The 15,561-nt window shown below is 46.2% G+C and overlaps 1 protein-coding gene across 6 annotated transcripts in view; it reads right to left on the bottom strand.

Moving 5' to 3' along the window:
• The window catches only part of Dip2b (disco interacting protein 2 homolog B), a 181,849-nt gene that overhangs the window by 92,924 nt on the left and 73,364 nt on the right, over positions 1–15,561 (bottom strand). For all 6 annotated transcript variants that reach the window (XM_011245629.3, XM_011245630.3, XM_011245631.3 and 3 more), the window contains exon 2: positions 10,635–10,706. In XM_011245629.3, the coding sequence (XP_011243931.1) occupies positions 10,635–10,706 (72 nt within the window). The remainder of the gene's footprint in view (positions 1–10,634; positions 10,707–15,561) is intronic.

Here is a 15,561-nt window from a genome sequence, read left to right as displayed (position 1 = left end):
GTAAACTTCACACATGTGTCTTCCCCCACCCCCACTTACCCATCCTAGCCCCCATCCCTGTGGTATTGCTGAAAAGGAAAAGAGCAAGGCTCTGTGACCCACATGACAGGAATTAAGTTTCAGGAAAGGGAGACACTGAAGGAGGACCTAGCTGGGCACACCTCTTTCCTCCAATGTGATGTTCATAGCAAACCAGTAAAGGGGTGGGAACCTTGATAGGGACAAGGAAGACTGCTGGGAACAGGTAGCTCACTCATAAACAAAACAGACCCGGGAAGAACAGCAGCTCAGCTCACCTGCTAAGCCCAATGGCAACAAGGAGGTAACACTGCAGCTCTTCCCACTCTCTGGCCCCCTCCTTCCCTTCCCACCTGTAAAGAGACAAGATCAAGGCTATACAGAACAGAGTATATGTATATATACTTGGTTGCTATGTAGTCCTCACACTCAGGATCCTCCTGCTTCAGCCTTCCAAGTGAAGGCATTACAGGCTTCCTAATCCATCTCATCTCATCTGTATAGTAACACTGACTGGCGATGCTTTTAACAAAGTAGGAGGTCCCTCACAGATGAGACATCAGAAGAGTGTGTCAACTGTCACCTGAGTCCTTATTCAAGGCCCCTGCTCTCCTCCTCACCAAGGACAGATGAAGCTGCCCAAGTCCTTCTGTGCCTTTGCTGAGGAGCTTAGGCCCTGGGACTTACAGAGAGCCTCAGGTCTCCTCACGTCTCTTCACGTCTCCTCGTGTCCGGAGAAAGAGGCCATGAGTGCTGAGTTCCTAACCTGGGAAGGAAGGGGTCAGCAGCCCTGATCAAGTCCCTACACAGATCCTGACCACAGATTTTTCTGGGCCACAGGACACCAGGAAAATAGCTGTGCCAGAGACTAAGGGAACATTTCAGGAACTTCATTCTGCGACTCCAAGAGTGTCTTGTGAGGCAAGAAGAATGGACTCCACCTTCAGGATACGTCAGAGGGGCAGGAAAAGAAGTGGGCTGAGCAGCAGGGCAGCATTAAGGGCTGCAGAGTGAAACTGGCTCGCAGTCACACCCAAAGGCCTTCAGTTTCGGAAGTGAATACAGGACCACTTGATGCCTGTGGGCTTTTAGACAATTCAGGGGGAAAAAGAAGCCCCGAGAGGAAGGACTGGACTTCCTTCTGATAAGACACATGGAGCAGATACAATGATATGCATCCAGTCATGGCTACTCCCATCCTACCCACACCCACAAAAGCACAGACTGGGGGTGGAAGCTGCAGTCTCTCTATTATACGGAAGCCTTGCCTGCAAAGGAGCCTCTAACTCAGGATGAGATGGACAGCACAACCCACAGCAGGGAGCTCCCACATCTCAGAGGCACACACGGGCCTACTTCATTATACTCCAAACATCACTTCTGGTTTCAGTAGCTGGGTTGTCCAGACCCTCTGAGTTTCTCCAGCACTCATTTAGAAGTCTGGAATCCTGTGGTTTTCAAAGTTTGGCACCCAATCCATGTAACGGCAGTGCTGTGCCCTCAGCGGCAGAGGCAGAGGTCGGTCGGAGCTGCTCTTACTCTCCCTGTGCTCCAACTGGCCTTGGCCCTTTACACCAAGGTTCCTATCAATTTAGTTAAAATAAATAACCGAGATCTTGCTGGAATCCTCACATCTACCACTGACGGTGGGTGGCTGCGATTAAAAAAATGGCATATCAATTTAGAGATTAGGAAACTGATTGAATGTTATGATTACAATTCCATCTTAATGGATGATGGCTCAAGGTGAAGCTCTGTCTGTGATTCCAGGGGACTCCTTCTACAGGGAGACAGGGGATGGAGACTACGGTTTGGAGTGGGATGAGGAGGGGGGTCCTTAGAAGCTTGTGGGCCAACTAGCTTGGTATAAGCAAATAACAACAAAGGGAGAGCCTGCCTGGAGGTGGGAGGTCACACCCAAGGCTGTCCTCTGATCTCCTTATATAGACCCACTCACATACATGTACTTGTGCACATCACAAGCCCCAAAGCAAATCCTGCCTACCAATGTACACAAAGTCATATGTTTTATAAAAAGACAAACTGTGACTCTTCTTTTACATTCTTACAGGAAGCTTGTTAGAGAAAATGATATTTCAGGCTCTTCTATAGTCTGGGGCAGTGGGGGGCTAAACCACAAAGTGTTTCCTTTGTTTCTATTAACACAATCATATAAACACGTGTACAGGCTTAAGGCAGAACCCAATGCTGCAGGCCCACGGTGAAAGGCACATGGCTGAGGGGCTGCAGTGTGCAGTTGCCTATGCAGAAGGCACTGGGGTAAATACCCTCCAACAAAACAATGGCCCCACCCACGACTGATAACACAAAAACAAAAACCTTTGCTCACTAGAACATCTTCCTGGGATATGCTATAGAAGTCACCACACCACCACATCCACCATCAACTGAGGTGGGAGCTGTGGTCATCCGCAGTCTAGGAGGAGAGAGAGAGCTCAGCCTGCTCACGTGGTGGGTGTCAGGCCAGACAGGGTGATCTAGTGAGAAAAGGAAGGAAGGAAGGAAGGTGGGTGAGCCCCATCTTCCCTGGGACACAGAGAAACGGAGCTGAAGCAAGAACAGAAGAAAAGCAGACATAACAGTCTGAAACAACATCAACACAGTAAGACGGGGAAGCTCTTCACCAGCATCATCAAAGCACTGGCTCACTAAAGGAAAGGGTCTGGGACCAGAGGACAGGAGCCACAGCAGCTCTTCAGGGGCATTTTCCAATGCATTAATCTTTACAATGCTGGGCAGGGACTGAACTTCTGGCCGCATAAACAAAGCAAGCACTCAGCCATTAGACCACAGCCCAAGCCTCCCTTTATTTCGAAGCAAGGCTGCCTCAGTTGCTCAGGCTGTTCCTGAACTCACTCTGTAGCCCAGGGAGGCTTCACTTCACTGTCAAACAGCAATGAGGCCCGGCTAGAGGGGAAGGTTGCTCAGCTAGTGAGCACTAAGCTGATGGACATTCACTCTTGTCTTCTGAGGTAAGGACCTCACACTCACCATGCAGACAGTGATCACCTCAGACTCCTGATGCATCTGCCTCTACCTCACAAATGCTGAATTACAGGCATGTGCCAAGACACCCTAGCTCCAAGACATTTAAATAAATACAAATTATCTTTGTGCAAATCTAGAACAATCCTAACAGAAAGGCTGAGTGAGATAAGGCTTGAGAGATGGCTCAGTAGTTAAGAGCACTGGCGGCTAACTCCACTTCTGACTGGAGTTCCATTCCCAACACCCATGTTCAGTCATTTCACTACTGCCTGTGACTCTAGGGAACCTAACACCCTCTTCTTGCTTTTCTGGACATGGACAGATGGACATGGGGACACACACACACCATACATACATACATTCACACACACACACACACACACACACACACACCTACTATTGAGCATAACACAGGATATGTGTTAGGAGATGTGAAATGTGAAAGAAAGAAAGGAAGAAAGAGAGAGAGAGAGAAAGAAAGAAGGAAGGAAGGAAGGAAGGAAGGAAGGAAGGAAGGAGAGAGAGAGAGAGAGAGAGAGAGAGAGAGAGAGAAGGGGAAAGGGGGAAGAGGGAAGAGGGAAGGGAAAGGGGCGTGGTCGAGAGGCAGAAAGGTGACAGACACTGACTGACCTTTCCTCCGCTTTCCCTTGGTACAGAGGACTGGTCTAGCCTGTGCACAGTCACTGAGCTGTATCTCTAGCTCACTTTTTAAAAAACACTTTATGTTTGAAACAGGTCTTGGTAAATTGCCCATACTGGCCTTGAACTTGTAACTCTCCTGCTTCAGCCTCCTAGGCATCTGGGATTCCAGGCTTATGTCACTAGGCTGATACTAATGTTTTATAGAAAGAAATTTACAAAAAATATCTCAAGTTGATTAAAGCTAAGAAAAAACATATTATTTAGAATACTGAAGTGACTATGAAGACCAATGAAAAGCCTGGAAGACAACTGTCCCACAGAGGGGGAGGTGGGGCACTGTGCATCTCTGTTGTTGGAAGCCTGGAGTGCTGACTATTTAAGAGATGAACTCATTTCATTTAAAAATCAAAGTTGCTGGGCTGTACCTCAGCAGCAGGGCACTTGTATAGCTCATCGAGTGTCTCCGGTTTCACTGTTAGCATTATCATACATGACAGCAGAAGAGACAGGGACACAAAGCCCAGTGCGGCTATCCTGGCCTATAATCCCAGCACTGGGATCTGGAGGGACGCAGAGAGACCCTTTGTCAACAATGGATAGAAAACTGAACAGAGAACTGAAATGGGAGGTCTCGGACTATTAACATCTCGTGCAGTGTCTTGAGTTTTCACAGACCTAAGGGAAAGGATTTACTGAGGGTGAGGACAAGGTGACGGAGACTGGGAAGAAGTGAGTGTATACACTCTTCAGTGTGTACAATAACTACCTCTTGTTCCAACAATTCCACCCTTCGAGGGCTTTGCTGAGGAAACCCTGGAACTGCGCTTTCTGTCAGCTCTACTAATGCCTGTGTGTGACTGAATGTGTGTGACTGAACGTGAGCACAACGCTACAAACCAGGGTCACGACAGAGACATGCAATGTATAAGCATGCTCCTGAGAAGCCGTAGGAGCCCAGCAGTTCAGTCAGACACAAACAGGCCAACAAGCTAAGGACAGTACAGGGCACATTCTTAAAATGCAACGTAGGGGGCTGGTGATAGTATCTGCATAAACCTGGTAACCTGGGTTTGATCCCTGAAACCCACTCAAGGTGAAAGCACAGATCCCAAGTCCATGAAGTTGACCTCTGACCTGCACATGCATGCCAAGGCATACACACACTCATACACAGACAGTAACAGTAAACTGAAGATACAAGAATGCCACTCAGACAAGGGACACAGGTCATCTGGAACCTGTCACTCAGCAAGCTGCTGTGTAGAGTGCCAGTGACGCCAGAGCAAGCCGGTGTGCTTTGGCAGAAGCAAGAGACTCGAAAAGGCTGGACACCAAGGAGGAGCACTGCCGGCCATGCCCAACGACACCTCCTTGGTGTCCAGCAGCACCTGGAGCACTGGCATTATTCATTAGGGATGTACAACGGTCCTGTCAGCAGTTGCAGGTCCTTAAAAGCTGTTTTCTCTTAAAGCTACCTGGAACTATCAGATATTTGTGTGGAAAAATCTCTGAAGTAAAGATTAGACCAGAGGATCAGCAAAGTGAATCTTCCTACACAAAAACTTACACTTCCTAGTCACTTCAAAGGTATTCGCTCTCAGCCAGGAGAGGCTGACTTAGAGAGAGGGGTCCAAACACGTGAGGATTGACAGGTCAGTTCTTTGGGCTATGCCAGAAGGATCGTGAACTTCCTGCCCTTCCCCCTGGAAGTCTGCTAAGTGAAGTTCAAGGGAAGATTTGCTCTGGGCTCTGGAGGCTTTGACCACGGTGGGGTGGGTGCGTTCTGTTATGTTCTGTAGCATTCTGTAGCATCCTGCAGCTTTCTGCAGAGTTCTGTAGTGTTTGCAGGCCACCAGCGTCCAGAGTGCTGGGATCTGGCCCCGTAGGAGCTGAGTGCTACGAGGGGCCAAGACCTTTTGCATGCTGCTCAAAGTGAAAAACTATAATCTTCACAAAGATGTATCTATCTACCTCTTTAAACGACACCATGACACTTAAATATCACATAGAATTTGGGGTTTATTTAAAGGAACAGCAGATAGCTTGAATGTCAAGGGTTTAGACGTGATTTTGCAGATCACAGCTTGTCACATGGTGACTGGGCAAACTAATCCCTGAGACGCTACTGACTTAAGTCCCGCTCACTGTCACTGCGAGCTGCCAGCACTTGCTTTGCATGTCCTGTCTTCTAAGTGTGTTCCTTACTCTTCTGCTATCTGCGACATTGAACCATAAAAAATTCCCTTTCCCTGCTAGATTGCTGAGTTTTCCCTCTAAAGATCATGTAGCATTTAAATAAAGGCATCTGGGAGCTGGTGAGATGGCTCAGTGGTTAAGAATGCCCACTGCTCTTCCGAAGGTCCTGAGTTCAAATCCCAGCAACCACATGGTGGCTCACAACCATCCGTAACAAAATCTGATGCCCTCTTCTGGAGTGTCTGAAGACAGCTACAGTGTACTTACATATAATAATAAAAAAAAAGAAGAGAGCTGGCTGAGAGAAAGTGAATAAACCATCAGCACAAAAGACAGGGACAGCAGAGACAGAGCCAGCGCTGTGGGACACTGTACAGCTACATTGTAACATGGGGACCGTGGTGAACAACATTAGAGTACTCTAAAGTTCTTATATGAGGAAAGTTAAGAATCTTTGATTGATTTTTGTTTTTGTTTTTCGAGACAGGGTTCTCTGTGTAGCCCTGGCTGTCCTGGAACTCACTTTGTAGACCAGGTTGGCCTCGAACTCAGAAATCCGCCTGCCTCTGCCTCCCGAGTGCTGGGATTAAAGGAGTGCGCCACCACTGCCCGGCCAGAAAGTTAAGAATCTTAAAAATTAAGTGTATACATATACATATATACACACATACATATATAATGTTAGTGCATAAATATATGTAACATATAATTATAATATATCATACTAGTATTTTATAATATGACAAATAATATAATTTATAATTATATTATATATTTATAAGTTAGGTCTTGCTGAGGTAGGCAAGTGCTCTATTATCAAGGATCTACCTCCTAACTCCACATAAGTAACAGCTTTTAAAAATAATTATGAAAATATAAAATAAAAAATTGACAGAATTACAGGAAAATATGAAGTCATTGGTATCTCCATAAGATGCTATGAATCACAAGTACCTGAATATACTTCCTATCAGCCCTGATAGACTCACAGACAAGAAGCTCTAAGCATAATGCAATAGTGTGACCCAGGGACTGTCACAACACTGAACACCGTGGGAGTTAGAGACTGACATCAGTCTAGGCAGGTCCTAACAGACTCCCTTTGTACAGGCATGTTCTCTGACCACAGAGAAGTTAAGAAACACTTACATGAGGAAATAAGGCAGACACGCCTAGCAGTACAACCCAGGAAATTCTACAAAAGTTCATGAGCCAACTTAGAGGACACAAAGAAAAAAAAATTACAAAAGGAACCTGAAAACAATAAATCAGAAAAGAAAGCATGTTCTTCAAAGAAGCAAACATCTGGGATGGCGGGTGGGGCAGGGCAGAGACAAGCAGCACGCACAAGGCACGCTTTAGGAGAAGGCTGTGACTAGCATAAGTTGTCTGAAAACTTACGATACAGGTACTTTTCTAGAAAAATCAAATGGACCAAAACTGGTTCAAAACAAACAAACAAACACCTCCAGGAAACTGACAGCTTGGTAATTTAAGAATGGAAATAGAGACCAGAGGACAACTTGCAAGAATCAGTTTTCTCCTTCCAGTGTGTGTGTCCTGGGAATTAAACTCAGGCCGACAGCCTTGAGGGCGAGCACCTCTGCCCAACCCCCACCCCCTAGCCATCTTGATAACCGAAAATGACGTTTCTGAGGATAATTTGTTGGATGCTGTTGCAGCTGGGACTTGAGGTCAGGAACCTGGGTCTATTTTTCTGTCCTCTGTTAGAATGCTCTGATTTTCAAAGGCCACCCAGAAGAAAAGAGGTTGTGTTAGGATTTCAGGAGACAGACCATCGCCAAGGGCAGGACTTGAAACAGCTATCCATATCCACGGTCAAGACAGACAGACAAGGAACACATACACACTTCTAATACTTAGCTCAGTTTTCTACCCTTGTATATAGTCCAGGATCCAAACTCAAGCAATGGTGTCACCCACAGCGGGCTGGTTCCTCCTACATCAACTAACATAAGCAATATAAACCTTACAGATTTGCCCACAGGCCAACTTGATGTAGACAATCTATCAAATTAACAAAACTAACTTCCCCTCTGTGTGTGCGTGTGTGTGTTTTATAGGGGTTGGGTTGGTGGTATAGTAAGGGTGGTATGAGTTAGTTAGCAACTTAATTTTGAGTGTATTGAGATAGAAGTTACTTAAAGTGGATTATAAAGTGGAAATTTAAGGGTTCTTTGGAAAGTCAGATGGTATTTTGCTGGGGCAAACATGTGAAAGAACATTTCACTGAAGCAGACACAGGAGAGAGGATGTTCTGCTAAAGCAAACATGTGAAAGGGCACGTGATGAAGGATTCTTTGCTAACATAGCACATGTATTGGTCCGCATTACAATATGTAGTTGAGCTGCATTTGTCAGGATTCCATAGAGAGAAACGCACCACAAAACTTGTGGTGGTGTGCTGCAGTTTCTTGCCACTTCCATGGACTTGGGCTGATTGGATGCATGTGCTGAGGCAAGACCCATGGAGGACACGTGATGTTTGGAGGGTATAAATAGGATTCCATATTATGACGGAGAGAGAGAGAGCTTGGCTTGCTGGTTCAGTTAGCTGTGCAACGATTGTGGGTCTCCAGTCTTTTCTGGTCTTTACTTCCCTGAGAGAGGCACAGCCAGGAACTTCTTCTGTTGTCCCTCCAGGTCCATCCTGCTGACTCAAGCTGAGGCTGAGGCCTGGCTGTCTCTGCTAGGTTGTATCACCACTGTTACTAACTCGACTCTACTGCTGACGTATCTGTGAAGCATCTGTGAGTGGACCGAGTTGTTGCTGCTAACCTATCAACTGAACTGCTGATTTCCAGACAGCTCAGACAGGAGTTGCTCTAGGGAAGCTTTCTAGACAGGCCCACTTCTCTGGTGTCCTTTCTTTCCCACTACCTCTGATGGGTCATGGCTAAAAGAGAGATTAAAATGTTTAATAACCATCATTAAAAATAAGATTTAAAAAAAATTAAAGTTACGGGATTATGTAAGAAGGCAAAGGCAAGAAGACTGTGAGTTTAAGGCTTGCCTGGTCTATGTAGTGAGTTCCAGCCCACCCAGTGCTAATAAATAAGGAGACCTTGTCTCAAAACAGCGGAGGTTGAAGAGGAGAACACACAGCTGGATTTACAGATCAGGGCTCAGGAATGATCTGGGTTGTAGATTTACATTTGAGAGTTGCCAGCATTCAAATGTTAAAGTTGCAGCTGTGGCTCAAATAATCTGGAGAGATTGTTCATGGGTTCTCACAATCTAGTTCCTGGACCAGCAACCTAAACACTGTCTAGAAGTCTCACAGGAATGCAAATTCTCAGGTTCTACCCTAAACCTACAAAGCTAGAAATCCAGACTGTAATCCGTGCACCTACAACTCACAGACAGAGAGAGGATAGGATGGGTTGGAACATTGATGTAAGAATCTCAAGGTTTGCCAGGCCTAGTGATATACAACTTTAATTCCAGCACTTGGGAGGCATCACATGCACTGAGGGCCAGCCTGGTCTACATATCGACTTCCAAGATAGTCAGAGCTACATAGAGAGGTTTTGTCTTTTTGAGAAAAAAAAAAAAAAGAAAGAAAATTAATGCAAGAGGGTGAGCCAGCAAGAATATCTATGAGGAACATCAAGAAATTAACTTTTGTTTGTTTGTTTGTTTGTTTGTTTTCGAGACATGGTTTTTCTGTGTAACAGAGCCCTGGCTGTCATGGAATCCATTATGTAGACCAAGCTGACCTCAAACTCACAGAGATCCACCTGCCTCTGCTTTCTGAGTGCTGAGTTTAAAGATGTACACCATCATGCCTAGCAAGAAATTAATTTTTAAAAATAATCCTCCAAAGAGATGCCCAGGGACCAACCTGATCTGGACAATCCCTCCTCCTCGAGACCCTCTTCTCTGAAGATTCCAGGCTGTGCCAATGAGAACTGTTCAGAATCGACTGAAAGCAGGCTTATAGTCCCAGCACTCGGGAAGCCTGGGCTACAGAGTGAGTTCTAGGACAGCCAGGGCCACACAGAGAAACCCTGTCTCGACGACAACGACGACGACAACAACAAGGCCGTGAGGCCGTGGAAAGCAGCAGAACCCTGCTGAATTGGGTGGCGCTGCTGTGGGCTGAACACAAATGGCTGCACAGCTGAGTCAGAGGATGGAGGACTGTAACGGAGCACTGGGTGGGGCGTGGAAGCACAGCAGACCTTGCAGCAGGAGCAGCATTGTATCGCCAAGTGCTCAGAACTGCTGCACGAGGCAGTAAGAAAAAGCAGGCAACCTTTTATTACTACACATCTCTCTCCTCTCCCTGCCTTGCTGTTCCTGTTCCTATCATTACCCAAATCTGCAGAGATCCACCTGCCTCTGCTTTCTGAGTGCTGAGTTTAAAGATGTACACCATCATGCCTAGCAAGAAATTAATTTTTAAAAATAATCCTCCAAAGAGATGCCCAGGGACCTACAGTTGCCTGTAGACATACATCTCTATATGTACCAACTCTCTGACATATATAAATGCAGTTCTGTACAACCTGGACTATTCTGTCACTGAACCGTCTCAGTCTTTCACACACTACCACCCGAGGTCTATGCAAATGGTGTGATGACCTTAGGTGTCTTTGCAGAGCCTCAGCAGATGCTCAACTGAGAACCTTCCCCTGCTCTTGCCTTGGCTTGTCGTCCTACCCGTATGAGATGGTGGGGTGGAACAAACAGATGACAGACATCTATTAAGACAGTATCTCTTTAGGAAGATTCTCCTCTCTTACCTTGAGTCTGTGGGCTGTAAGGAGACAGAAGTTTGGACCTTTTCTTTTCATATCCTTTCTGTGTGATGTCCCCTAAAACAGCAAGAGACAGAAATGGGTTATTCATTATTCTTACCCTGTGGTTCAGCACTGAAAAAAGAGAATTAATTATAGCATGCTAGAGAAGTACCACATATAGAGTGGATTTTTTAAATGTATGGTTCTTCAACAGGACTTTGTAAAGTGTGACTTCCCGCAGGCTTGGAGGCAACTTGTGGGAAATTGCAGACTGTCCCCACATCGGCCTTGCACAGCAGTTCGCTAGAGACTCCTGGCATCCCTCAGCACCCTCCCTTTCTTGGTATTTAAAATACTCCAAAATGGAATGACACACAGGCACCTGATATTTGAAAGAGGATTTTACAGGCTATTCTGCTAACACTTGGCAGGGAACCTAGGGCTGGAATTCCCATATATGTCCTCCTTATTCAGTTGCTTGTACTACTCACACACATGGCTGCTCTCTTCTCCAAGGTTAAGCAAAGCACAAATGAAGTGCACACCTGTATGTGCCACACTGATAAAGCAATGGCCAGGACTACGGTAATGGGAAGGGGTAGGTAGAGAGAGCACTGATTGGGAGTGGTGCTGCGCAGGCCTCAAAGGCACTCAAGGGAGTGTATGTGCTTCCAAGGCGTGGCAAGAAATATGGGGAGTGAGATGCGCATAGCATGAGAGCATTTTTCTAAAAAATAAGTAAGTAAATAAATAAATAAATTTTTGAATCAGAGAACACTTCACTTAAAATGAAGTTTTACATATAATTCAGTGCATGAAAACAGAAAAGGTTTTAAATAACATAAAAGATAATTTAAATATACAACTTTCCAGTAATTTTTTTAATGATTTAATTGTTTGTTTGTTTTTGTGTGTGGGCGCATGTGCCCACACACATACAGAAGCCAGGAATTTGTGAAATCCCAAAGGCACAGAGTCATGGTCATTTTATAGGATCAAGGGCACCGGGATCCCAACTCCAGACTCCATGTTGCACAGCAAGCATACCTAAGCACAGAGCAATCTCTCTGATTTCTGTTTGGTTTTAGTTTTTGAGACAGAGGTTTGCTGTGTAACATGAGTTAGCCTCAGATTCACAATGCTCCTGCTTCAGCCTCCTGAGTGCTCAGAAGACAGACCGTGCACTGCCATACCTGGCTCTAAGCAGTCACATGATTAACATTAACTGTCTATGCACCAATGGTCAAGAGAGCTTATGGTAACAGAAACCTGAAATCCAGGTGATGCACATCTGGTGTTGCTAGCTAGCTTCAGCATACCAGACCAGACGGATAGGGAGTAGGGGGACAGGAGGCTTACTGAACACAGACAGAAGGACAGAATCAGAAAGACCAGATGTCCCAGCCCAATACAGAGTATGAGAAGAAACAAACGAAGAAACTCTGAGGACGGAACAGAGGGACAGGGAGAGCTAAGTGAGATTTTCTGACTGTCCACAGTGCCGCTGCCGTGGACAGTGAAGAAGCTGAGGAATGTTTCTGAGGAGACAATGACGACATGGGAGCTGAACTTAGTGTGGGACCTGTGGGACACACGGAGATGTCCCATCAACAGGTGACTATACAGACCTACAAGACTGGTCAATTCAAGAATTCAGGTAAATTCAAAGAACACACACAATGAACGGACAGAGAGAACCTTAGTACCAAGGACCCTCACAGCAGACAGAAGGCTGTTCTCACTGTGGGCTAGCAGCTCACTGTGGGCCGGCCCTCTCATAGAGCCCTCTGCTCTCAACTGTCTGGAATATGGGTGGGGCAATCGCAGCAGCCATTCCTGCTGTCTTGGACAACATCTGATAAAGGGAAAGGCCTCTCTTTAGTGGCTTTCTTCCGTGCTCAGTCTCCATCATTCATTGTCAGTAACTGACTTCAGACTAACTGTTGGATTCAGCAGTTGGGACATCTATCAACCACTGAACGTCTCAGTTGAAAGGGGTCAATCAAGAGAGTCTAATTGTGCCATGCCAATTAGCTGAGTTAGAGTCATAGTTGAGCAGAGACACTAAGGAGGCCAGGAAGAACCAGAGTGCAGTAAGGAAGTGAGGGCTCTGGTGTGGCTCCTAAAAACCTCCTCTCTGACTGTAAAGTCCTGAGATGGGCACCTCCCAGGCCGGCCTTCTGCTACTGTTGCTCTTCTTCCTAGGGCTCTTCACCCCAACCCTGTCACACTTCTGTGGTAGCACACAGCACACCACTGGTATTTTAATGATCTGCTTATCTCTGGCTCCCCACTAGACTGTGCACTTGAGGGCAGGGATTGTCTTGTCAACTCAGTGGCCCGCCCACAGCCAGTACAATACACACTTGTTGAATGAGAGACTAAATGAATGGGTAAAATGGAAGCGGCAAGGGAGCATTAAATCAAAGAGACATGTGCACTTGGGTGGAAAACTGGAATGGAAGAAAAAGAAGTCTTCACTTTAGCAGGAGCTAAAAGGCCTCAGGACAAGAACCGAGAAAGGTTCATTGAAATTTGACAGCAGACCTTAAACAATGCCAGGCATGGTGGCTCACGCCTTTATCCCAGCACTCGAGAGGCAGAGACAGGAAGATCTGAGTTCAAGGCCAGCCTGGTCTACATCAAGAGGCTTTGTCTCAAACAACAACAGAAGGGAGCAGAAAAGCAGATGCATGGCTGGAGAGGAAGGGACAGAGGTAGAGCATGGAGCCTCAGAGCCAGCGCAGACCACAGACACAGATGTGCCCTCAGCTCCACCCAACGCTGGGAATCCTCATCCCTTGGCTGTGACATGCCTACCAGGAATCAGTCCCATCCCCAGGAGGTAAGCAGATCTGCTGCACTAAACGCTGCTGTTCACACTTGATCCCGCCTTTGGTTATCCACTGTCTTGTTTTTTCCTCTCGCTTTTGCTGGGAGTTAGAGAGAGTGCTGGAGACCAGTGAAGGGCTCCATGCACGCTAGGCAAGCATTTTACAGCTGGCCCACAACCCCAGGCTTTGATCACCTTTTTTTTTTTAAGGTTTATTACATTTTTAATCCTCTTTCTGCCCCTCCCCTCTGTATGCATGTGTGTGCATGTGTGCGTGTGCATGGGCTGGGAGTTGGGGGAGAGAACACAGCTTTGTGAAGTCAGTTCTCTCCCCGGGTTCCAGGGGTCAGGCACAGGCCATCAGCTTAGCAGCAAGTACCTTTACTCACTGAGCTATTTCTCCAGCATCCAGTTTTTTGAGACCTAAACAAATACAGAAATTGGCTTTTCCCTACCATAAGATAACATGCTGTCCACCCACGCGTAAGCTTAACAGAGTCCACCTGTCCAAAGATCTGCAGCAGCTGGTTAGGAGGAAGTACACCTCATAAAAACCAACAACCAGCCAGGTGCAGGCTGAGACCGACCCAGGTAGCCTTATCTGTCTAGTCACCTTCAAAACTCTGCCTCAACAAAGAGAGCAGACACCATGGAAGTTGCTATTACGTAGGTCTGGACAGCTGTCAGGACAGACAGGCACAAAGCGTAAAGACCTGGAAGAGAACGGCATGTCTGAAGGTAGAGATCTAAGAGTGCATGCCTGTTCTCCAGGAACCAGGACGTGGAGGTCTGCTGCTGCCCTTGGGGCCTCCTCCAGCAGCCCCTTCCCATGGAACCCTCCGAGAGACACTGCCCACGTAGAGCCCATGATCACCCAGAAGGTCACTGACTTAATGTCCTCTCATTAGATGGCTCTCTACAGCACACCGTCACTCTAGAGCCTAGGACGTTCTGTTAACAGTTCTGACCTGGCTAAACCCATGTTAAGTAAGCAGCACAGGCACCGCCTCCATAAGCCTGAGGGGAGCTGGGGAGCCACTGTGAAGGACACACGGCCGGCCCAGTCTCCACTCTGCTCTGCTGGACGCACACACCTGCTGCCCTGCTCCCTACACCTTTATCTCCTTCCTGTTCTTTGTCCCTAATTATCTCTTTAACACTGACTTCCAGAACACACACCGCAAAGAATAGAACCTATCATTCATAAAACAGCAACCTAGAATAAAGAATGCTATGGCTCTCTTCATCAAAACGCACAGCTTTTAAAAGGTATTAGCAACTCCCCATTCCCTACCGCTAAGATCCTTGGGAATAGTTTAACTCTTTTCATTGTTTAAGTGAGAATGCCAACTGTCAGAACTACAACCAGTTGTTTAACAAAATAAAAATAAAAACTTGCTAGAGATGATAGCAAAGATGGCAGCAGCCACCACGAGCCCATCAGCTGGGGCAGAGCACCCTATGTGAGCTTCACGCCCACTTATTGACAAGTGTGAAAAGAAAAATTATAAGGGTCCCCATTGCCTTCAAATTGATGCCTGTTACCCACTCATTCAATATTTACATGGAAATTTTAATTCAGGAAGGCGGTAGGTGTTAGCATGACTGGAGATATTTCAATATAAGTTGTACCAAGTAAGACAGAAAGGATGTCAACAGATCCACAGGGGGAGAGGGAAGACTATTAAGAATGTCAATGGGGCCAATCTGGGAGCTAACCAGAAAAGAGCTGAAAAGCTAGGTGATACCTAAGAAAAATACTTTTCATTTTTTATGTGCTCCTTCAAATGAAAATTCTTTTTTTACATGTATTTAGTGTGTATGTGCTTGAAGGAGGAGTATGTGTGCCATGGCATGCACATAAAGATTGGGGACAACCCAGGAGCCAGTTCTCTCCCTCTATGCTGTGGATCCCATAGATGAATCAGACTTAGGTCATTGAGAATTGTGGCAATCGCCTTTACCCACATAGCCATCTCACGAGCCCAAAATGAAAATGGACATACAGCAGCCATATATCTTCAAACTCTCCCTTCCCAAGAAAGATTCACAAGTATACAAAACAATGGCTTACCCCTCAACCCCACAGTCTTTATG

Source organism: Mus musculus, chromosome 15, assembly GCF_000001635.26.
Source record: "Mus musculus strain C57BL/6J chromosome 15, GRCm38.p6 C57BL/6J".
Classification (NCBI taxonomy): Eukaryota; Metazoa; Chordata; class Mammalia; order Rodentia; family Muridae; genus Mus; species Mus musculus.
The sequence above is the reverse complement of the archived record's forward strand: the minus strand, read 5'-3'. Positions and strand labels throughout refer to the sequence as shown.